We start from the raw sequence: 25,509 nt of genomic DNA on the forward strand, positions 1-25,509 counted from the left end.
GGGTGGCTGCGTTGTAGCTTCTCAGGATACTCGGAGTTGACGTAGTTTTTCTCTGTACTGGTGCACTACACTCGTATGTTAGCTCGCAGCTTGCAGCTATGTGGCATGTTTCAGCCTATCGGCGGCAGGGAATGTCCCGTCCTGCTGGCGCCGCTGATCCAAATCCGGCTGATGGCGGCAGGGAATGTCCCGTCCTGCTAGCGCCACTGGTTCGGATCCTGCTATTTCTTGCAGTAAAGTTGGCCTATTTCCAGCCGTTTACACTTATTTGGCTTGTTTCAGCCGGTCCGCAGGCCTGTTTCAGCCCTTTTGGCGCTCAATTCTCCGTTAGATATCAGCGCTGCTCGCGGTTATTCGTCAAATTTCGCTGTCTCGCTTCCACAACTGCCGGATGCAGAGTTAAACTTTGCTGTCCAGGGTGGGTAATTCAGGTTGCTTGCGTCAGTTTTGCCAGATTCACTGCTGGGAGTACCTTAGCCTCAGATGCGCGTCTGCTCTACACTTGTGGTTCGCCGTAATCTCACACAGCTGTCACCAAAGTTGTGGTATCCGCCGAGGATAAATGGCAGACACCGGAGTTCAATTAGATTACGGCAGTGTGACAGACGTGGACACCTTACTATAGAGAAGCTACGCTTCTCTAGCTTTCACTAGATAATGATCAACATCTATTTCAGTTGTCACTTTATTGAAGGTTTAAAAGATACTGAAGCTATATACAACAAACAATAATTACATGGATAGGAATAAATAATCATAACATAAAAGCATAAATAATACATATACAATGGTCAGTTTGGGCAATAATGATCCCCCATCCCTGAAAAGGGTGGGGGAGAATTAAGAATACAGTTAACCATAATAAACATGACAGATTCAATCATTAATTCTAAGCGTAGGGAGGGGGTCACTAGACCCCTTCCCCAGGACTCGGGGGAGGGCCATTGACCCTCCACCGAACCCCAGATCAGGGGTGCCATAGGCATGGCTCACGGTTGCCGAATACCACAATTACATTAATAGAATGCAAAACTTACCTCAAAATATGAACAAGGTATAACTAGCAATATAATTCTAAAATAATATTTGGGTGCAGATTAAAAGCTCATTTTTACGAAGCATTGCCCCCCAAAATCATAAAAAATACAGATAAATTACCAAATATTTTTTAATTAAAATTCAGTTGTTTGCTACATCTGATCTTAAATGGTAAAAAAAAACTATACATATTTTATATACAATTAATGCAAGGCAACAAAAAAAAAACTAAAAAAAGACATGTGAAATCAAAATTAATAAATTTTAATTTCAAGGTCTTTAAGAATGTGTTGAGCACAATAATAAACAAATCAAAATTGAATGTAAACAATTATTTGAAAATATGTTTTCATATTTATTATATTTTTTTATATGATTCTAAAATTAGATTTTTTAATGATTTGTAAATTAAAATGCATTTGACATTTTGATATGTTTGTTTCAATATAAAAAGCAAAAAAATCACTTATAATTATTAAAATTGATATGTTTGTTATATCTTTGCTTTTTACTAAACACTTTTTAAGCTACCAATTGCAGAATTTACACATTCTAGTTTTTCCTCTATCAATAGAATGTAAAGATGGTAATTTTAAAAGAAGAAGTAAAAAAATTTACGTAATTTTTTTCTAGGGCTGATTTATCGGTGAAGGAAATGTGGTATCATCCCCCAAAATAGTTATAAACATTCCCTGGACTTATGAAAAGCTACTTCGTTAAAGAAAACCTTATTGGCTCAGTGGTTAGCAAGATCAGACACAGACATACATAGAGATAGACATCCTTTTAATATAAGCATTACTATAATGGGACTGACATTGCAGGATGCCAGGGGAATGAGAACAAGTTCACTACACTGGATGAGTGTGTGAGCACTTGTGGTGGAAATACTCCTGACCTGGACACTGACTGTTCTGCTGTCACATGTGACCATAGCCAGATTCTTTTCAATCAAGCCAAGGTAAGGTTATGGTTTATTTTTTATCGCATTGTTTTATAAACAGCTATCCGCGCATAAAAAAAGGGAAAATTATAATATTAGTTCATTTTGTTAGCCCCGAGATGCCAAAGGCATGGCCTTAATAGATAATTCCAAAGATTACACAAAAGATGCACAAGATTGATAACTAAAAGATGACTTTTTGCTTAACTAGATAGATTACTTTACATTTGACTTTATAAAAATAGACTTGATATAAGACTATATAGCAAACTTACACAATAAATGATAGATGACTAATATATATTATAATAGATAGATCGATAGATTATTCAATAGATTAAGAAGCAGCTTATAGTGCCTGATAAAAAATGACGCCATACAACACAGATGACCAATGATAGGCCAGTATACATTGTAATTGACAAACTATAAAATCTATACTGACCTATCATTGGTAATTTGTATTGAATGACGTCAATTTTGATTAGGCACTATATGCTGCTTTATAGATTAACATATCATATTATAGATGTTCTGATAGTCAATAATTGACTTGATAAGCAAAAAGAAAGAGGCCATGGACTGTTTATTACACTAGTCCTCAAAGTCTTAGAATAGCATTTTTTTATCCGTTGGCTTAACAACTTTGGGGACTTCTACTGCATTTTGATTGTTGTTTTATGAAGTTGAGTATATAAATGTTTCAACTAATAATTGTACTCTACAGATGGGGTAATTCTATGTACCATCATGTGGAATGTACATAAATTTATTGGCCATTGTCTTATCCCTTTATATCCCTGTTATATATGACTTGACAAAAATAAGGACTTGAAATTATGAATTTTTAGGGCTGCTCACCAATTACCAATCCTGGAGAATGTTGTCCATCCAGCTGGGACTGTTCTACCTGGGAAGAGAGGTAATTATAATACTATTGTATTGTATTATAGACAGCATTCCGCGGATATTGAAATAAAAGATTAGAAGATTAAAACCAGTTTTGTTGGCCCCAACCGACCTAAGGCCCGGCTAACTAAACTTGTATGAATTTTATGAATTTTGATTATTTAGTTGGTTTATTAAATGTCCAAACGTTCCAACGACTAATTTTAATCTGCAGAAGGCGTAATTTTGTTTATTGTCATTGAGGATGTACATAGATTTTATAGCCATTGCCTTATCCTTATAGATTCCTGGTAAATTGCCCCAATATACCTTTACACTTTTTTGTCTAAATATAGATTGAGAAACAAGGATCAATGTTTTGCTGTATCTGCTGAAAATCCCAGAGGAAAACTGTTCAAACAAGGTAAAATAATTAATTTCCGTCAACATTTAAAATCTTATTAGAGTTGATATATTTTGATACCCTGTCAAAAAGTTATGTCGTTATTATATCAGCCATGATCACTTTTTAATAAAATGACAAAACTTATTTTAAAAATAATATGTTGATATTCATATTGGTACCCAAACACTTTATTGACTCCAAATTTTGGGTACTCTAATTGAATTTAAATCTAATTTACTGATAATTTTATGGGGTAATTTTGTTTTTCATCATTTGTCTTATCCCTTGAGATCCCTGGATATAGTTGTACTTGTTAAATATGATCTGTATTATTATCTAGGAAGGAAGGGGATACTGGGCTGTTTATTACACTAGTCCTCAAAGTTTTAAAATAACGTTTTCTTATTCGTTGACCTAACAACTTTGGGGACTTTTATTGAATTGGGGATATACATCAATTCATCAGCCATTGCTATATCCTTTTAGCTCACTGATTATTTCAAATAGATTTTGTTCAGGTGACAATCTGGAAACTTATTTCAAGAATGGCTGTACTCAAGGATGCTTCTGTGAAAAGGTAATCTTAGAAATCTTTGTCTGTCTGACCATTAAGATATCTCAAACGCCAGAATATGTAATATTTTAGCTATGAATATCTTTAATCATGTTTTTTTAGTAGTTGTATTTGTTATTTTTTTTATTGTACAGACTGACAGAAAATTGGATGTAGAATATACGTAGAAATTACTGACGAAGCCCAATCTGTACAACTTTAGATTCCTGTGACGTATTAAAAATGAAGGATTCTCCATCTCTTTTTTTGGGGTTTTCTTTCCCACTTCTTCTCTCATCTCCCTCATTATATGACGTCACAGTAATCAAAAGTGGTGCAGATTGGGCTTCGTTGACATTACTACAGGGGAAAATTGTCGTCAACTTTGTTTGTTAATAAGAAATTTGTTTTTTTGTCAGTTCGTTCATCCAGTAGTAGGGGAGGGGATTGGGGTAAAGGGTTGTACATTTATTGTTCAGTTATTTAATCAAATAAGAGGGAAGGGGATGGGGTAAAGGAGGTAATACTAATAATAAGTTTCACTATATTAGATAGCATTGTAATCTGTTGTAACATCCAAGTAACAATAAATTTATTATTTAGGGTTTTGGTGAATTTTCTGAGCTATCCCAACCCGTATGCGCAATAGCGGATTGTTTCTTCCCATTTCCAGAGGAGGGAAAAAAGTAAGTTCTTGCAGGGAGGGAGGGGAAATTGGGCTGTTATTTACACTAGTCCCTAAAATTTCGCCGCCAGGATTTAATGTTTAGTCGTAGAAGTTAAACCATTTTTTTTGGATAGATTTTTACTATGTAAAGTGCTATAATTTTGTATATGTACAGATAACTACCTACCTCCTTTTTCAATGACCTTTTTCGTCTGCTAGCAAATTGTTGTCTGCTACTTGGCAGTGGTAATATTTTCGTTACCATTAGTTAATTTTCAAAGACCCATTTGGGAGTCAGCAAAAGGTCATTGCGATAGGGACATACAGTTATTTAGCCCTTTATCCCTTTAGTGTTTTGCTCTAATATGCTGATAACTTTATTAGAGCTAGTGGCTTCAAATTTGGGGTATTTGGGTATCTTTTGGCAGTCTTTCAGTAGTTAGAGTGGTTTATGACCTGTTGACTAACTTTAACCTCTAAGAAAATGGGGATAGATGGCACCGCCTACCTATTCTATTGACGTCATGGAATAGGGAAAGATAAAGGGAAGGAGTAAGGAATCCCCCTAGAAAACAGATGGGTTATAGGGTATTTCCTGACGTCAATAGAACAGGTAGGCCAAAAGCAGTGACATCTATCCCCATTTTGCTAGGGCACTATTGAAAGCTACTTAACCTCTTATATGTTTTTTGTTTATAGGTGTATAGATCAGTATGACCATCCCGACTCCTGTTGCCCTAGTGGACAAAAATGCAATGAGGAAAAAATATTAAAATAGTCATTTCAAATATGGCTTCAAAACCAATTAATATCCGCTGGATTAGTACCGTATACCAGTAATACTGAAGAAAAAAAACAAGTATAGCATCACATTACAGACAATTTCCCACGAATATTGAAATAAAAACCAGAAAATTAATAAGAACTTGCGGCTTTGCCCTTAACCTCTAGGGGCTTTTCTTCAAGAGGTAAATAAAAAAGTGGTGGTGCAGCACCAATGCCTTCATTACATGCATCAATCTAAAAAAATGGATGGGAGATTTTTTTGGAAGGGGGGGGGGGGGTGCGGTGTCCCATCCCCAAAGAAAAGCACCACTGGATCATCAGATATATTCCCTTAAGAGTAGAATCCGATCGGTTTAGTGGTTGCCAGATCTTAAGGGACAGACAGACAGACGGACAGATAGACATCAAGCTACTTTGTATTATAGATGTATTTATTATTACTTGGAACTTCCACTAGATTAACATGTAACTCTATACAGTGAAACTTGTAGCTGGCTAAAATAAAGATTAACTCCATTCTCCACTCCCTTTACCCCCCTATTGGATGAAAGAATAAACCTATAAATGATGTCTTTGTTAGCAACTTAAAATTTCCCCTAGTCTCTCGAGTTATGCACTTCATGAAGGAACATTTGAAAAACTATCATATTTTAAATTAGGAACTAGATGCCTTGATAACTTGTAACATTGATGGAAAAGCATATAAAGAAGGAGAAAAAATTGTGTCTAAAGACGTAAGTATTTTTTTCTATTGCTATTTAAAAATGAATGCCCTCTCTCTCTCTCTCTCTCTCTCTCTCTCTCTCTCTCTCTCTCTCTCTCTATCTCTCTCTCTCTCTCTCTCTCTCTCTCTCTCTCTCTCTCTCTCTCTCTATCTCTCTCTCTCTCTCTCTCTCTCTCTCTCTTTCTCTCTCTCTCTCTCTCTCTCTCTCTATTTTTAACATTTATCTACTATTAATACAAACCGTGCAATTTAAATTTTTTGCACAACCTTTAAGGCCATAAATCTTCAAAAATAAGGCCTTCGGAAAACCATTTTTTAAGGCACAATTTGTTGAAATAATCATTTTAAATATTTGAAACATAAGTTTCCCAGAACAGGTTTTCCAAATATATAATTTTATATAATTGTTTTATTTTCTATGCAAAATTAATTTTTTAAAAATAACATTACTCTTGAAGAAAACAAAAGTCCCTAAAAAAATCAGCATGTTACATCATAAGATGAGGGACAACCCATCTCTTTTTTAGGGGGTTTTCTATCCCTCTTCTCCTTTCCTCATCCCTCATTTGTATGACGTCATTGAGGGACTTTCTTCGTCTTCCTGTAGCATTAAAATATCTTCCATTTTCTTACCCTTAACAGTTAAATTATTTTGTAGAATCCATGTGAAGTATGTCTGTGTGGACCTTTTAACAAGAGAAGCTGCGCTCCTGTGGACTGTGGTTATTATCAGAGTGAAAAAATGAATAGAGGATGTGTTCCTGTCTTCAAGTAAGGACTTTTAAAAATTGATATATTAATGCTTGGATGTTGCACCAGAGTTTCATGTACTCTAATAATTGATATGATACTTCAAGTAAGGACATTTATAATTGATATAATATTACTTGGATGTTGCACCAGTTTTTCATGTACTCTAATAAAGTGATTTTTCAAGTTGGGACTTTTAAAATCGATGTAGTATTACTTGGATGTTGCGCCAGCTTTTTATGTACTCTCATAAATTGAATCACGAAGCTGGCTAAATTAACAACACCCCCAATCCAACCCGCCGCTTCTACTAAATAAACGAACACACCAACAAAGAAGGGTTATTTTAGCAATCTAAATTGACGACAAATTTTCGCCTGTCAATATATCCACTTATATAATATGACAAAATACCAAATCAACAGGCAAAAAATCCTGAATATCATATGAATTAAACAATAAGTTAATAAATTAAACAGACACATAATGAAGTAAAATACTTGCCAAAGCCTTTTGAAATTCATATGCAAATTGAGGTGGGAAGCTTGCAAATTTTTAAAACCTCCCTTAATTGAAAGAAAGGTGTAGCATTTGAACGGGACCCCTCCCCCCCCTTTGCTGGTTATGGTGTAAGGCGGTGTATTCAAACCCATTAATTTGGGGCAATACTGCATACAACCCTCTTGTGTATTATCTAGGTTTAGTTTGATATATAAATCATATTTCTTTAGAATCTAAGAATATTTAAGGTCTTTTTCACATGTATTAGGACAGGTTCTCAGCCATACTGAGAACCTGTATTGTATCGTATTACAGACAATTTTCCAACAATATCAAAATAAAATTCTTAAAATTAATACCAGTTTTGTCACCCCGGCCTCTGGTTTTTATCTCATAATTTTTCATATGGACAGCTTTCCATGGATATGCAATGCATAATACGATGCGATAATAGTTATTTTTCGCATTGTGTTATAAAAAGCTTTCTGCTGATATAAAATGTACAATTATTAGATTAAAACTGGTTTTAATCTTATGATTGTACATTTTATATTCGTAGAAATCTGGATATAATACGATGATAGACATAGTTTTTTTTCGTATGGATGAGAACCGGTTCCTATCCACCGGATTCAAATAAATACAAGAAATAAATATCATATCATTTTTGTACTGTCCTATTATTTTAGGGATGGAGTTTGTTGTCCTGTTGACTGGAAATGTCCCGATCACATGGATCTCTTGGACAGTACGGCTGCTACAGATCATGATACTAGAACTATTAGACAAGAAGATAGGTTGGTTTTATTATTCTTTTGATATCTTGGATAGTACTGCTACTACAGATACTGAAACCAGAACTAATAGACAAGAAGATAGGTTGGTGTTATATACTTTTGATCTCTTGGATAGTACTGCTACTACAGATACTGATGCCAGAACTATTAGAGAAGAAGATAGGTTGGTTTTATTATTCTTTTGATATCTTGGATAGTACCGCTACTACAGACACTGATACCAGAACTATTAGACAACGAGATAGGTTGGTTTTTTTTATCCATTTGATATCTTGGTAGTACTCCGACTACAGATCCTGATACCAGAACTATTAGACAAGAAGATAGGTTGGTTTTTATTCTTTTGATATCTTGGATAGTACTGCAATTACAGATACTGATACTAGAACTATTAGACAGGAAGATAGGTTGGTTCTTAATCCTTATGTAAGAGTAAAAATATACTGTCTGTATGTGTGTGTGTTTGAGTGTCGGCCCACACCTTATTTCTATATTTTTTTTCTTTGACACTACCCCTTTTATCCATTCCCTCCAATTTTACTGGATAAAAAACTTGCTGAATTCTAAACATTTCTATGTAACTATAGATAAAAATGGCAGGGTTTGGTTGATGGCAGTTGAATGTTTCTTCCTTTTTTAAAGTCATTTCATCAAATTTTTAACAGTTACAGGTAATGGGGAGGGTGGGACCTAAAAAATATTTTCTAACCCAAACAACCACTTTCCTAATTAAGTATAAATAATAACGGGAGGACCCACTACCCAAAAAAACCTAACCTAATCTGATCTTAAGTACTGAACAAAGAAATGAAAAACTAAACTTAAAATTGTTTTTTTTTTAGATGTATTTTACCAGTTTCTGCAGAGGAGGAATGTTCCGCAACATCTTTCAGATACTTCTTTGATAAAGCTTCTGGAAGGTAGGCAAAATATAATTGTTCTATTTATTTAAAACTGTGATAAAGCTTCTGGGAGGTAGGCGCTATAGAATTGTCCTATTCATTTAAAACTGTATTAAAGAATCTGAGAGGTAGGCGTAATAGAATTGTCCCATTCATTTAAAACTGTATTAAAGAATATGAGAGGTAGGCGTAATAGAATTGTCCTATTCATTTAAAACTTTGAAAAAGCTTCTTGAATGTAGGGGAAAAAATCTTCTTACTTTATACAATAGGATATAATCTGAATGTACCAACAACAAAATTATTTCTTTTTTAGTCACGAATCCTACACGTTTTTTTCAGCTGTATTTTCAACTGTATTTTAAATTTATTTCACTTGTTGGTTATACCTTATTCCTGGGATAGATTAATATATCTTATATTATAGATGTCAATTTTAATTTTTTTAGGTGTGAAAGATTTGAAGGTTGTTCCGGCGACAACACTGAAAACAACTTTGATAGCGAAGATGAGTGCAAAAATGGTAGATTTTCTCCCAGTATTGTTCCAAAACCGTTTCATATCCACTGGATTAGAATCGGTTCTGAAACTGAATATTATCATATTACAGAGAATATTACATAAATAATAGAGAAAAAGTCCTAGAATTATTCCCTTCTTGTTGGCTGTCCAATAAAATCTTCTGAACAGTCTGTTTATAATACTCTGGAAAGCATTATTTGATACTCTGGAAAGCATTATTTGAATTAACCCTTTACAGTCGGGCCCCTTGCCGCACCTTAATCAGTCGGGGGGGGGGGGGGGCGTTCAACGCCCCCCCTTATTATCTCAGTTCCTATTAGAGCTAGAGGGCTAAATTTTTTTGTGCAAGTCCCCTGTTTGATAATGAATTTCCGACCTTTTATAAGTCTTAGTCAGTTTTCGCATCCTTCACCCTTTTATTTAACAACCTTTGTTTTTAGGTCCTTTTTTACTTAAAAATTTCAAACGGCTGTAATTTTCTTAATTTTGAAGCTAGAAGAAAAATTTTTTTCCAGAAAATGTTTATCTTTATATAAATTTTACATTAGAAATATCAAAATATAAATTTCAGCGGCCGCAGCTGTACTTGGCAGCTGTTAGCCACCGCAGTCGGCGGTCGGCGGGAAAACGGCGGCGGATCTTCATGAAATTTTAATACGTTATGTAGACATGTAAGAAAAGCTTAAGTTTAAAATTTGAAGTCTCTAAGTCAAAAATTGCGGCCACATGAGCCTTTTAAAGATTTCTGGAGACCTGGAGGATCAGGACTTGCAGGATCATACCTGGAACCTGAAAGTGACTTGAACACCTGTATTTCATATAAGGATGTACTACTAGAGGATTTTTTAGTATTTTGGTATGATAAAATGCTTTGTTTTAGTCAAAACAATATTTTTGCTCTTTACCTGGATGACCCTGCCAGGTTTGCTGGCATCCTGTGCCCGCCAGGATGGAGATATTCAAAAAATTCCAACTCTCAGTTATGTGTCATACCCATACTTAAAAAGTCAAGCAGTTTGGGCTCTTCATCTTTCACACACAGAAAATGAGATAGAAAAAACCGGATGGGGGGGCGTTCAACGCCCCCCCCCCCCAACCGTTAAGGGTTAATGACAGGTTTTAGGCTATTTCACTCCTTAGATATGTCTTAGATTCCCTCTAACAATATGAAAATCATTTGCAACATAGATATGAAAATAGATAATATTATATAAAATTTATCATAAATTCGATCATTAGCTAGTAGTAGCTAGTGTAATGGATATAGAATACGTGGATAATATAGGAGGTTCGTGCATATACTGATACAATGTTTCTTCAAACTGGCTTGTATACCCCCCCTTTCCTCCTTATGACTTCACCCCTTCCCATGAAGTAATAACTAAGGACAATATTAGCAACCTAATTAGATGTTTAAAATATTTTGTCATAAGATCCACTTATTCTATACCTATTCTTACTCAGGGGTAGCTATTTTAACCCATTAGTGCCGAACTTCCCCCCTGTCGTCAGAATCACTTGAAATTTTAAACACAGCTTCCTTAAGGGATTGTAAGACATTTGTATTTTTAGATTTTTTGATTTGTGGCATACCAAAGAAGTTTTTTTTTTGCGTCGTTTCCGACGCATTCGGACTAATCATTTTTCCCATGCGTCTATTATGTACCATATCGGACTAATCATCTTAGGCTTTTACTGTATAATCTATTAGTTGCTTCGCCCCTAACCTTTAGGGTGGGTGGGGAATGTCAGAAAAATAGCATAAAACCATCCCAAGATATTTATAAAGCTTTCCTGATAAGTAAAACCAATTCAGACCCGAAATTTCTATAATCTTTAGCTTCAGACAAAAACCTTACTACTTTATAGTATGGAACACTATACTAGCAGCGGCTTCGCCCCTAGAGGCATCCAGGGACCCTTGGGTTTGGGGGGAGTCAAACCCCCTCTTTCAATTACAGTTTTTAAAGAAAATTTTTAAAAAAATAATGAGAGGGGTTTATTATTTTATAGGGGTGATTTCTCCTAGAGCGGTTGTGGTACTCTCCCCCAAAATAGTTATAAACCTTACCAGGTCCTATGAGAAGCTAAAATGTATAGGAGAACCATATAGGTTCAGTGGTTAGTGAGATCCCTTAGTATACACAGACACATGTATGTAGAATGTATTTAGATCCTGTTACTTTATTAAAAGGATACATAACACAGATACTCTACAATCAGTGTCTGTCTGTACGTCCATTCGTCTGTATGAAACAATTCAGAATATAATTATTTAGTACTAGTGGCTACGCCCCTAGAGGCCTTTAGGGGCACTCGAGATGGGGAGAGGTCATTGAATTCTACAACAATATTTTTTATTTTAGAATTAAAAAGAAATAATTTCATTAAGTTCATTCTATTTTTTCCTGTGTTTGGGGTCTTTTTTAAGTGGCGATTTCTCTTTGGAGGGTGGTGGTACTTTCCCCCAAAATATTTATAAACCTTACCAGGTTCTATGAGAAGCTATGATGTAAAGGAGAACCATATCGGTTCAGTGGTTAGTGAGATCCCTTGGTACACAACACACAGACACATGTAGAAAGTATATCCTGTTACTTTATTAAAAGGATACATAACACAGATACTCTACAATCAGTGTCGGTCTGTACGTCTATTCGTCTGTATGAAACAATTCAGAATATAATTATTTAGTACTAGTGGCTACGCCCCTAGAGGCCTTTAGGAGCACTTGAGATGGGGAGAGGTCATTGAATTCAACAACAATATTTTTTATTTAAAAAGAATTAATTTCATTAAGTTAATTCTATTTTTTCAAGTGTTGGGGGGTCTTTTTTAAGGGGCGATTTCTCTTTGGAGGGTGGAGGTAACCTCCCCAAAAATAGTTGTAAACCTTCCTAGGACCTATGAGAAGCTACAAAGTAAAAAAAGAAGCATATCAGTTAAGCAGATACACAGATAGATACCCTTTCACTTTATTACAATGCTTAGCAAAGAAATATGATTTTGTCGACAATTATATTGAACAACCCAATACATGACAACCCCTCACCCCCCCCCCCCCCCCAGCCCCTGTTAATCCTTAAAGTTTTATAATTACTTTTTCTTATTTGTTGTCTTACCAACTGTGGGGAATTGTATTTGTATTTTGATTGGTTGGTTCATTAAGTGTCCAAATGTTTCAACCACTAAGTGTAATCTACAGAAAGATTTTATGGTATAATATCCCTGAGAAAGTACATCAATTTATCGGCCATTGACTTACTATTTTAGATCCCTAACCAATACATTTCTTAATTGTAGCGTAGTTGTTAATTATTTGGATGCAATTATATATATACAGACGGACGGATGTACAGACAGACCATAATTGTAGAGTATTTGCGCTATTTTCATGAATATATTAACAGCTAGGCTGCAATAAAAATTACGGAAGTATAAACATATTTACAGTCTTTAATTGGCTGTAATTTTGGATATATAGACAGACATACATACATTCCCTAGTTGTAAGGTGGCTATTATTTATTTGAATGCAATTATGGAAATACAGACAGGTGGACGTACAGACAGACCCTAGTTGTAGATTATCTGCGCTACTACTTTTATATCCTTAAAATAAAGTAACATGTTATTGTATGTCTTTGTGTGTGTACCAAAGGACCTTGCTAACCACTGAACCTATATGGTGCTCCGTTACATGGTAGCTTCTACTAGGTCCTGGTAAGGTTTATAACTATTTTGAAGGAGGGTACCACCACCATCCCTTAAGAGAAATCATCCCTAGAAAATAAAAAAAAATTAAAATTAAAAAAAAAACTTTTTCTTTAAAAAATTGTAATTGAAAGGGGGGATTTGACTCCCCCTGCAATCTAAGGGGCCCTAGATGCCTCTAGGGGCGTATCTGCTGCTTGTATTGTATTCCATACTATAAAGTAGTAAGGTTTTTTGGCTCAAGCCAAAGATTACAGAAATTGAAGGTCTGAATTGGTTTTACTTATCAGGGAAGCTTTATAAATACCTTGGGATGGTTTTAAGCTATTTTCCTGAAATCCCCCACACGTCCTAGAGGTTAGGGGCGTAGCAACTAGTAGATTATAGGAGATTATACAGTAAAATCCTAAAATGATTAGTCCTATAAGGTCAAAAAGGACGCAATGGCTAAAATGATTAGTCCGAATGCGTCGAATACGACGCACAACAATTTATCAAAAAAAAGTATGTAAACTAACTAAAATTAAAGAAAACTTAGCAGAAACTAAAAATATATAACAAATGCTATAATTAATTATAAATAAGTATGTTTTAATTCTTTAAAAGAAAAAAGTTAGGCCTGGTGTGGAAATTTTTTCCTATTTTTTCCACTTCTGCCATGAAAATATGATTTCATCTGGTCATCGAATGAAGTGAGAGGCCAAGCAATGTAGAGGACAAAACTTGAAGCTCTATTCAGTTATTTACAAACATTTAAAAAGGACAGCATAAAAAAATAAAGTGATAGTATAGGTTTGAATTTGTGCGTCGTTTAAGACCCTATTGTCATTAATGGGTTTTAACAATCAATTCTAAAAAAAAATCCCGAAACCTTTGTTTTTGCATATTTTCTTTCTTCATGTAATTGAAGAGGGGTGGGTATGAAGGTGAGGAAAAGGGAAAGAGGGTTGTTGAGAAATTTTCCTTTAGAATTGTTTGTCAGAATATCATTCCCTTTTCCCTGATTCTTCCTGCCTTAATGGAAAAGCGTCACTGTTAAAAATGTATATTTGCAGCTTGCAAGAACTTTTTGACTGAGGGAGCTCCCGTAAAAAGCCAAGAGGAGAGACAATTCTACCCAGCAAAAGATAAGAAATGTGAGAATAAAGTTCTGGTTGGAAAGTGCAGGTAATGGATTAGAGTAAAACAATAGAGGGAGAAAGAGTTAATAACTGTATCTCCCCATTGCAATCGCCTTGTGCAACCTTTATATTGGGACATTGAAAACCAACCAATATGGTGTCGCTTATATTAACATAGCCAAGTGACAGAAAATAACTTAGAAGCAGACGAAAGAGATCTTTGAAAAAGGAAGGGAGGTAGTTGTTTGTATATACATCTATACTATAGATTTGTTGGTAATCAATATATTATTACTTGGATGTAGCACCAGGTTTTCATGTACTCGGATAAAATGAAGTTTGCAGCTGGCTATATTAAAAATAAATCAACCCTCTTTACCCAGTCCATCCCCTCCTATTGAAAAAAACAAACTGACTATTAAATTAGTTCCATATTAGCAAGCTAAATTTTTGACAAATTTTCTAATCGAACCACCTTTTCTAATATAGTTTTAAAAAGGAAAAATAAAGATTTTTTTGGAGGTGATTTCTTATTGGATGGGTGAGGTACTCTCGCCAGAAATAGTTATTAACCTTTTCTGGACCTGTAATTAGCTTAACTGTAGAGAAGAATCATATCGGATCAGCAGTTTACAAAATATTAAGCTACAATCAGACAGACAGATGCGAAAAGGCAGCCTGTAACTTTTATATAAGAACAAAACTTTTCAACTGATAATTTAATTATATATAAGGGGTAAGGTATGAATTTATCATCCATTGTCTTATCCCTTAAGATCCCTGAATAGTGAAAAAATAAGTTATTTTATTTAAGATCTCGTTTGAAGAAGTATTACTATGATGTTACGACCGCCAAGTGCCATGAGTTCTACTATTCTGGATGTCAGGTAAGGTTTGAAGAAGTATTACTATGATGTTACAACAGCCAAGTGCCATGAGTTCTACTATTCTGGATGCCAGGTAAGGTTTGAAGAAGTATTACTATGATGTTACAACAGCGAAGTGTCATGAATTCTACTATTCTGGATGTCAGGTAAGGTTTGAAGAAGTATTACTATGATGTTACAACAGCCAAGTGTCATGAATTCTACTATTCTGGATGCCAGGTAAGGTTTGAAGAAGTATTACTATGATGTTACAACCGCCAAGTGCCATGAATTCTACTATTCTGGATGTCAGGTGATGATCTAAATATAAAAAAAAGGATAACAACTTCCATAAGAAGCAAAGCATACAAGGATTGTAAATTGACAATCAGACAAAGTGAGTCAAAGATCAGATGTTCAGATCTCATAAAAAAAACAAAAGATATATTTTCCGATTTTTTTTCAGTCGAGGTCATATTTTGCTTCCTTCAACTACTTATATAACAACCTTTATATTAGACATTTAGACATTGTTTTGAAGCTAGAAGAATTTCTTTATTTTAGAATATGCTTAATTCTATAACTACTTAAAATATCTTTTATATTCAGGGTGGAGAAAACATGTTTGATAGTGAACAAGAATGTGTTTCTACATGTGTATCTCCATCTAGCATGCTAAGGTAAGAAATATTTAGGGTGGAGAAAACATGTTTGATAGTGAACAAGAATGTGTTTCTACATGTGTATCTCCATCTAGTATGCTAAGGTAAGAAATATTTAGGGTGGAGAAAGCATGTTTGATAGTGAACAAGAATGTGTTTCTACATGTGTATCTCCATCTAGTATGCTAAGGTAAGAAATATTTAGTGTGGAGAAAGCATGTTTGATAGTGAACAAGAATTTGTTTCTACGTGTGTATCTCCATCTAGTATGCTAAGGTAAGAAATATGTAGGCAGAGAAAACATGTTTGATAGTGAACAAGAATGTGTTTCTACATGTGTATCTCCATCTAGTATGCTTAGGTAAGAAATATGTAGGTGGAGAAAACATGTTTTATAGTGAACAAGAATGTGTTTCTACATGTGTATCTCCATCCAGTATGCTAAGGTAAGAAATATTTAGAATGGAGAAAACATGTTTGATAGTGAACAAGAATGTCTTTCTACATGTGTATCTCCATTTAGTATGCTTAGGTAAGAAATGTCATAATTTTGAAATTAAAGTAAAACAACGGAGGGAGAAATGATAAATAACTGTATGTCTCAACCCCATGGACCCTGTGTAGACTTTCAATTGGGTCTTTAAATATTAACCAATAGTGTTCTGAATAAATGCATAGCCAAGTAGCTACAAAAGATCAGATAGTAATTTGCTAGAGGACAAAAAGACGGATTCTGTTTTTTTCTGGGTTTTACATTTATATACACAATGCATTTATTATTTTTAAATTGAATGTATAAAAGTTTCTATTTAAATTTTGTCTATAAGTAGTGGAGACAGAACATCATTTGATTGTAATAGAAGGACTCTGTAAGTTCCTTTTTAGATGTTTTATTTTTACGTATTTACTTAATGAGTAAGGTACAGAGTTTTAAATATTTTCCAATTGAACCCCGCAACATAAACCCCGCGACTGTGTCATAGCACATAGCGCAGTTAGGTTTGCAATCTTGATTAGAATAGGGGGGATGTCTTTTTCTAAAATGCAGACAAATGGCCTACACAAATGTTGGTTGTCTGTAAGAGGGTTGACCGCGTTATCACGTACTTTCGGTTTTCGTTAAGAGGTCGAGGGACAAAGTAACCAAAAAATTGGCCATGTGACGTCTTTTTTAGGGGTTTTTTTCCCACTTCTCCTCTCATCTCCATAATTTTTATGGCTGATTTTTGAGTCACTTTCTTACTCTACGTTGGGAGGTAATGGTGTATTCTGTCTTTCAGATGATAAATATGCATATAAAATTTTGCTTTACCTTTCTAGAGGACGTAAAGGGCCAGTAAAGACCGATGCTACTCTTCCCGAGGTTGATGTGTGTAAGCTGGAGAAAAAAGCTGGACCATGCCGATCAATGAGGCCGAGATTCTTCTATAACCAAGACTCTGCTGAATGCGAGGTATTATATGCATATATCAAAGTAACAGGATGTGTGTGTGTGTCTGTATGTATTAAAGAATTATCTTTTGCAGTGTAGCTTCTCATAGGTACCGTAAAGGTTTTGGAAGTATTTGGGGGAAGTCTCAGCTCTCAAGAGAAATAAAAATTCCTCCCGTAAAAAAATAATTTTATATATATTTAAAAAAAAAACGAAAGTTGGGGAGGATCGTCTCCCATTCCCCCTTCCTAAAGAGTGCCACTGATAAATAAAATATAAATCCGGCTTCCAATTTGCATGGCTTGCCGGACACACTCATCCCTACCCCCCCAACAATATTTTTTTAACCCAGGAGTAAAATAAGGGATTATTCCAATAAATAAAATTCATTTTTAGACATTTTTGTATGGTGGATGTCAGGGCAATGGAAATAACTTTGCTGATATCGAGTCCTGCCAGTCTGCCTGCAAACCTGCTCTACTGGGAGCTCCTGTTAGCCCCTTTGGCATGGGAGGTCAGTGTTAATAAAACTTGGTGGAATTATGTACAATGGGAAACTATTTAATACCTGAAAATTTCAGTTGTCAATCTTCAACAATAGATGAGAAAATCACAAAAACTTAATTAACATAGGAATCGATCTAGCACCCCAACCAATAAGAAAAGCTTAATTAAACTGTGTTTAAATATGTAGAATGTAAGCTTATTTTATTCCTGAAAATTTCAGTTGCTCATCTTGAATAGGAGTCGTGAAAATTACGTTTACCCTAAAAAGTTTAACACGGACAGACGGACATATGTACATTTAAATTATAGAGTACCTTTGCTACAAAAATTATATAGTATAAATTTTGTTTAGGATTCCCCTGTCTTGGATGTCCCTCAAAATCCGAAGTTACCCCTGAAATTGAACAGGTAAATTAATTTTATCACTATATTTTAAATTAAATGCCACACACCTAGAAGCCTCCAGGGGCACTTGAATTGGAGAGGAAAAGTTAAACCCCCACTTTTAATAGGGTTTTGTTTTCAACTAAAGTAAAATAAATTGGGAGGTATGTTTATTTTCATTTTTTTTTTTTTTTTGGGGGGGAAGCGAGCAGCATCTCCCCCCTTTCCCAGTTTTTTTATTGACAAAGAAGTTTTTGGCTGGTAGTAATTTTTTCTAAGACGGATTTTTCTTGGGAGGTTGGTGGTACCCTCCCCAAAAATAGTTATAAGGCTATCTAGAAACTATAAGATGTTACACCAAAAAGGAGAAAAATATCTGTTAAGCAGTTAGCAAGATCCTTCAATAGACACAGACAAACAACCAGATAGACATCATGTTACTTTTTTATAAGGATTATAATGGTTCGTTAATTGCTATTTGCTTCATACATTTATGTTCAATCACAAAAATTAATGAAAGTTTGTAATTGTGGTTGTTAAAAGCTCTGTTTAAGTAAAAAAAACAATAAATGAGTAAATAATTTGCTTTTACTTTTCTACTTGTCGAAATTTTACTTCTTATAGAGGTTCTGAACCTAGTAAAAGTGTCTTTCTCTGATTATGACGTAAAAAAATTAGCCAAGGAGAGGCCAGTATACATTGTAATCGACTAATGGTAAAATTTATAGTGGCCTCTCATTGGCTATTTCTTTACGTCATAATCAGAGTCAGACACTTTTACTAGGTTCAGAACCTCTATAAGAAGTAAAATTTCGACAACTAGAAAAGTAAAATCAAATTAGTCAGAAATATTAAAATCGTAGATTTTTTGAAAAATATTTGATGTATTTTTTAGTATGCACGAGATGCTATTGCCAAACTGGATAAAGCCGCTCTAGGTCTTAGTTTGAAGGACACACAACATTGTGATGATGCTGTTGAATTAGTTCAGGTATCGAGATAGAGATAGATAGACATCAAGATACCTAAGAAGGTAGATAACTAAATAGATTTTTACATAGATAGTTACGATAGGTCTGTAATGATATTGAAATTACTTTTGCATCTTTTAGTCGCATTAGGCTTTGATTAATAGGTAAATTTGAAAAAATGTACTTCATTCTTGCCCAAGTAAAAGCTAAAACCATTGAATATACATGAAATTTAAAAAAAAATGCTTTTCACTTATTTATGACCTCTTAGTAAAATTCCAATGCTTAAAATTCTTTTCAATGTGGCTCTGAGCCTTAGTCTTTGTTTTATTTGTTAAAGCCTTTTGACCCTCGGGGCCAACCAAATTGGAAATTATCCTTTATTTTATTAATTTTATAATGTGCAAAATACTGTTTATAATATGATGCAATAATTATGAATTCTAGGTTGAAGATGTGAGAACACAAGTTGTAGCCGGTACAAACTATTTCCTGAAACTTAGGTAATAACTTCTTGATTAAATACCGGCTGCACTCTATTATCTAGGGGCTAGAAAGTAACTTAAAATCATCCCAAAACTTTAATCAGAAAATGAAATGGCCTAAAACCATTTCAGGATCAATATGAAGTTTACCTTAACCCTTACAGATCGGGCCCCTATTCCCACCTTAATAGATCGGGGGGGGGGGGGGGGGCCCGGGGGGGGTCATATTGACCCCCCCCCCTCTATCTCGGCTTCTGTTACAGATAAAGACTTAAACTTTTTCTGGTGGTTCATGTGTATTTTTAGAGAAAATTACTTTTTCTAGTCATAGCAGTCAGGCCGCTCCTTAGCCGCTTTTTAGCGGCCAGCCGCTAAATTTTAAAATAGCTGTAGAGCGGCCAATTTTGCAGCTAGGATGACCAAATTTTAGGACGAACTTTTATTTTTCATAACAAAAAAATTACTTTTTCTGATCATCGCCAAAAAACGGCAAATAACGGAAACCGCCATTTTCGGCGGTTACGGCGGTAAAACGGCGGTTGGCGGCGCCAATTAATATTTTTATCTGTTTATTATTGCTCAAGGATTTACCAAAAAAATTTATAGGTCTCTAGCTGTAATAGAAGCCACGATATTCATGATATATATCTGTAGTAAAAGCCGGACAAAAATCGGTCAGAAAGTCGGTCAGGGTGCGGTCAAACGGTCATAACACCACTTTTCTCATAAGATTATTGATATCTCAGTATTCAACAAAAAAATTTTAGGTTTCTATCTTATATACAAAGTCATAATGTAGAAATTAAGAATTATTTAGAATTTTTTTTTAATTTTGGTGCTACCCAACCGACTTTGACCGGACACCACGACCGACACAGACCAGATATCCTAATAAAATCAACTCTTGCCGACGTATAATTACTAAACTTAAAAAGTCATGAAGTCACAACTCTCTATCTTACCTACAAAAAAAATGACATTGAAAAAATAGAGGGGGGGGTCAATATGACCCCCCCCCCCCCCCCGATCTGTAAGGGTTAAAATACTGAACCCAATAAGTACAGAAGTTAATGAGATCTTAAGCTTCAGACAAAAAAACCTTAATAATTTATATATGTGGATATATTTATCCTTGTTCCTTTGTAATAACTTAATTTACTTTGTTTTAAAGTATTTTATTAATTGGCATGCCAAGTATTAAATTGACATGACAATTCTAACGTGCAAAATCAACAATAAATGACCATAATAATAAAAATATTTTCTTTTAAAAATATCCCATAATATTTTTTCAACCTACTGTTTATGTAAAAAAACTAACTATACAATTTCTCAATGTGGACAATTGTAATTTCTAGGCACTTTTTAAGACTATAAAACAATCAATAGCGTCCGAAATCTTTGCTTTAATGGTTAAATCTTCAAATCTCGTTAAAAATAAACAATACAAGTAGTAAGATATAAAACTTTATTATACATAAAATTTAAATAATAAAATTACTACTGATAAAAGCATAAAACAAATATTAGGTAGGAGGGCTTGGTCTTGCTTTTCTTTTTTCCTGAGTTTTGATTAAACACGTCCTTGGTATCTTGACGGTTAAAAACCTAAAAATTGTAGAAGTAAAATCTTTTCATATTTAAATCATTTAACTTAAAGGTACAAAATAGAATGAAACAAGGATGACAACATCCACAAGTAGCAAAGCCCAAAATCATAAATACAGATGTATAAACAAACTACAAAAGCTTATAAAGTGTTTAAGTATCAAGGATGCCCCTGCCCTCCCCATTAATAAGCAGATACTCACTTTGTCAGGTATTCATGCTTGAACGTTGTAGGTGGCAAGATCTGGCAAGGCCTCACGGCTCTCTGGTGGCAGGATCTGGAGCAGGTTCACCAGGTCCTTAGCGATGATATCACGCTGAGTGGCTACTCTTTCCAAGGAAGCGTATTCAGACTGGATAATATTGGCATCATAGGACGTATCTAAAGTCCTAACAGCTCCCTGACACAAGGAAATTAAATAAGGATACTTTCCTTGTATCTCCCCCAGCTGTAGTTCAGCTTCCCGCAGCTCCACCCTACGCAAACGGCTGGATCGAGCCTCGCCAAGTATAGCTGCCACCGAGTGATCTATCCGATTGACAGCCTCCTCACAGTGTGTTAGGTCGCCACACACCTCCTTAATCTTAGCTATTAAGCTGCAGAGAACCCGGGACTTATCAAGGTCCCCAACAGTAGGGTCAGTAAGGCTCTTAAACTCATCTAAATTGACAGGCTTATAATCAATGTTACCAACCTCAGTACAGACAGCCCGCGGCCGCTGTTGACTATTAATATATTTCAAATAGCCACAGACAATAGTTTCCCGGCTGCGAATAGCACGCTCCCTTTGGCTAAGGCTCCGCCTCAGAGCCCGCCCGTCAGACAGCAACTGCTCTATATATTGGAGACCCTGCTGGCTTTGGTCCCGCCAGAACTCCAGTTCAGCAGTCAGGCGGCGGATATTCTTACCATACTTCAGCCTAGAGGACTCAGCTGTTACAAGGCCTCTCACCCGCAGGCAGGAGCCGCGAAACTTGGCCTGTTGAGACTCTATACTGGACCTATAGAGTTCAGCTTCATACTTATCAGCTTGGTAACGGCAGACAGCTCCTAGAATAACATCAACTTATAAAGAGTTGTCACTATTCTCTAGGTAAGTGACTGTCCGTCTGTCTGTCAGTCCTCCAATCTATAGTATTCCACTCTATATAAGCATCAGTAAGTATAATCCATGTCTGTCTGTCTGTCTGTCAGTATACTACAGCTACCATTGTCTTATACCTGAAAGTTCCGACATTGCTTTCAATCTTGGTGTACCAACCAATCTCACACAGGGAAAGCTGGGACTTGATACTTAATAATATATAATTATAAACACATAAGAAATACATACATTTAAATCCCACAGCAGGGATTCTACGGGATAAGACATTTACAATCAAAATTATAAACATTTACCTTGTGTCCATATCAGGGATCACAAGGGATAAGACATTTGCAATCAAAGTTATAAACATTTACCTTGTGTCCATATCAGGGATCACAAGGGATAAGACATTTGCAATCAAAGTTATAAACATTTACCTTGTGTCCATATCAGGGATCACAAGGGATAAGACATTTGCAATCAAAGTTATAAACATTTACAAATAATAAATTAAAAGACTTACATATATGCACAAATAATTTCACTAAAAAAGCACAGCAAGATAAAATGTAAATATATATAGAGTAGCTCCTCCTTCTACGGTGGTAAAATAAACACTGATAAACTCTACCAATTTGTTACCCCTTATATAACTTTAGACCCTTGGCGGGAATGTTGTTTTGTACGCTAAACTGGTTTTTTCCTCCCGTACCTTTCTTCATCAGGGAACAAAGGACGGGTAAATCCATACTTTATTTTCGTCTTTTTAAGTATATTTTCACAATGGATTTAAATTATACATTTAGATTTTACAACAATACCAAATAATTATTCTTGGAAATTTGTTTCTTGTTGCTGTGGTACCCATTGACATAAATGTCCTGTTTTTAGGCTAGAATCCAAGCAAGGAGCCAACTGTGATGATAAACGGGAGGAGCATGTTTGTGAAAATATTGTTCTGTTCAAACCACTGTCTGTCAACCTTCCTGAAGGCGCCCCAAGTGACTATACTGAGCTGTCCCGAGAAGATCAAATTAGCTGTTCCATTGTCCTGAATCTACCCGGCCTTCCGCTTGCCAGAAACCTGGATGAAAGTCTAAATTCTGGCAACAGCCTAGGGTCGGATCCTTGTCTGGAAACCAAGGAAATTGGCATGTGCAAGGCTGCAATTCCGAGGTTTTATTTTGATCAATCTACTGGTGCTTGCCAGCCATTTATTTTTGGAGGCTGTCGTGGAAATGGAAATAATTTTGCGTCTGTGGATAGCTGTAACGCACAATGTTCAAAACATCTTACCAACCCTCCGATTTCGTCCCGAACAGTAGCTGACAACAAGCCGTCTTCAGATGTCAACCCCATCTGTGAACAACCCATGGATGCAGGTTTTTGCTATGCCCTGGCCCAGAGATACTTCTTCAACACTCAGACAAACAAATGTGAACTCTTCTTGTATGGAGGATGCAGTGGAAACGAAAATAACTTTAGAACGGAGGAAGAATGTTTAAAGACGTGTCAGAAATCAACTCTAAGAGGACCCCCAAGAGAGCTTTTTCTTCCTTCTGCCGAGTCTAGATGCGTTGTTGGAAATGATACTTATGCAATTGGTGACATTGTTCGAATTGATAGTGATCCTTGCAAGGCTTGTGTTTGTAGCACACCTCCTGAAATATCCTGCTTTGAAAAGAAATGCCCCCTGCTTGCTCCTGTTGATAGGACTAACAATGACTGTAAGATCGTGAAGGATGACCTTGGCTGCTGCATTGAAAGATTAGATTGTCCCCAGCCCGATTTTCCCATCATTGGTGGAGGAGGAGGTGTGCCTGGTGGATTTTCCAGCAAACCTCTGACTCCCAAACTGAAGAAAATAGCTGCAACAGCTGCTAAAGATCATCTGGTTAGTGTGGCTCAGGTTACTGGAGTGTTGTGTGAACACGCTCAACTTATTGAAATCATTGATGCTACTTCACAAGTTGTTGCTGGGACAAATTACATGTTTATTATGAAGTTACGCACCAAGTCTGGGCCCATGTGTCAGGACTCAATGGATAGATACTGCAAGAATATTATGATTCATGAACCTTTGTCTGTCAATTGCCAGAACTCTGACCCGCTCAAATGTTTAGAACTACTGAACGCAGATGAAATCGAGTGCTATGAAACTAGAGAGGAACTCCAAACAGATTTTCCAATTATTGGCCCTGGGGGAGTTTTTCTTCCTGAATTAAAACCTGCTCCTCTTCCTGAGCTTCCCTTTCTAGACCTTCAAGTTGGAGGCTTGGAGAGAGGAATGATGGGTGGAATTCCTGGCGGCTTTTCCGGATCTGAAATAACCGGTGAGCTGCGAGAGATAGCTGAAACTGCGGCTGCTAAACATTTGAACAATATTGATGCTGTGACCGGCGAGCTGTGTGATTCAGTTGAACTTGTTGATGTCCTTGATGCTAATTCACAGGTATGGATAATATGGTACTGATGACCCATTCCTCTTTTTTTTAAAAAATGAAAATATAAAGTGGTAGTTTTTTATGTTAGGTTAGGTTAGGATATATTGAATACTAATAAGCCTTGCAGGGTTAAGGCATCACAAGGTTAGGGCCCCACCAGCAAAGTTTTATAATAATATCTTCTTAATCGTTGGGTCTATACCTTTAGGGACTTTTATTGGATTTTAATGTTGCTTTATTTGGTTGATTATCCAAACGTTTCAGTCACTAATTGTAATCAGCAAAAGGGGTAATTTTGTGTATTATCTTTGGATATGTACATAAATTTAGATCCTTGGTATTTGTGTATTTTTTTGTAAAGGTTGTAGCTGGTACTAACTATAAATTCTCCCTGCATCTCCGTGCCAAGACAGGACCCCAGTGCTCTGATGATATGGACAGGTTCTGCAAGAATGTTATTGTCCATAAACCACTCTCCTTCAGATGCCAGGTATGTATTGTATATGTCTAGAGAGGGAGGGGACAATAGGTTGTTTATTACACTAGTTCCCAAAGTTTTAGAATGACATTTTCTTATTTGTAGCCTTAACAACTTTTGGGACCTTTATTAGTCACATGTTATTAGCATAGCTACTCTATTGTTAAGGTTTATCCAAATTTCTGTCGGTAAATAATACCTAAATTATTGTTTTATTTTTTTTTTTATTTACTAGTTGTTTCGCCCCTCAAAGATAAATAGCCTAAAACAAT

General features: G+C 35.5%; 2 protein-coding genes across 3 annotated transcripts in view; one reads left to right on the forward strand and one right to left on the reverse strand.

The window, feature by feature from the left end:
* Nucleotides 1–25,509, forward strand: part of LOC145332799 (papilin-like) — a 44,669-nt gene that overhangs the window by 17,445 nt on the left and 1,715 nt on the right. Inside the window, exons 11-31 of one of the 2 annotated variants that reach the window (XM_080177858.1) lie at nucleotides 1,863–1,999; nucleotides 2,833–2,903; nucleotides 3,226–3,293; nucleotides 3,794–3,852; nucleotides 4,432–4,514; nucleotides 5,195–5,253; nucleotides 5,939–6,015; nucleotides 6,664–6,776; nucleotides 7,946–8,053; nucleotides 8,896–8,973; nucleotides 9,405–9,478; nucleotides 14,247–14,358; nucleotides 15,127–15,199; nucleotides 15,788–15,858; nucleotides 17,161–17,293; nucleotides 17,669–17,786; nucleotides 18,132–18,187; nucleotides 19,059–19,154; nucleotides 19,582–19,637; nucleotides 23,207–24,767; nucleotides 25,121–25,249. In XM_080177858.1, the coding sequence (XP_080033984.1) occupies nucleotides 1,863–1,999; nucleotides 2,833–2,903; nucleotides 3,226–3,293; nucleotides 3,794–3,852; nucleotides 4,432–4,514; nucleotides 5,195–5,253; nucleotides 5,939–6,015; nucleotides 6,664–6,776; nucleotides 7,946–8,053; nucleotides 8,896–8,973; nucleotides 9,405–9,478; nucleotides 14,247–14,358; nucleotides 15,127–15,199; nucleotides 15,788–15,858; nucleotides 17,161–17,293; nucleotides 17,669–17,786; nucleotides 18,132–18,187; nucleotides 19,059–19,154; nucleotides 19,582–19,637; nucleotides 23,207–24,767; nucleotides 25,121–25,249 (3,332 nt within the window). The other variant, XM_080177859.1, reaches the window with a different exon arrangement.
* LOC145332800 (uncharacterized) lies at nucleotides 21,074–23,130 on the reverse strand. The gene is made up of 4 exons (XM_080177860.1): nucleotides 22,839–23,130; nucleotides 22,450–22,521; nucleotides 21,431–22,278; nucleotides 21,074–21,227 (listed from the first exon to the last, which is right to left on the reverse strand). Exons 2-3 carry the CDS (start codon nucleotides 22,463–22,465, stop codon nucleotides 21,443–21,445), a joined length of 852 nt encoding a protein of 283 aa, XP_080033986.1. The 5' UTR covers nucleotides 22,466–22,521; nucleotides 22,839–23,130; the 3' UTR covers nucleotides 21,074–21,227; nucleotides 21,431–21,442.

This window comes from Acartia tonsa, chromosome 11 (genome assembly GCF_053477335.1).
Source record: "Acartia tonsa isolate MP-2025a chromosome 11, ASM5347733v1, whole genome shotgun sequence".
NCBI classification, from domain to species: domain Eukaryota; kingdom Metazoa; phylum Arthropoda; class Copepoda; order Calanoida; family Acartiidae; genus Acartia; species Acartia tonsa.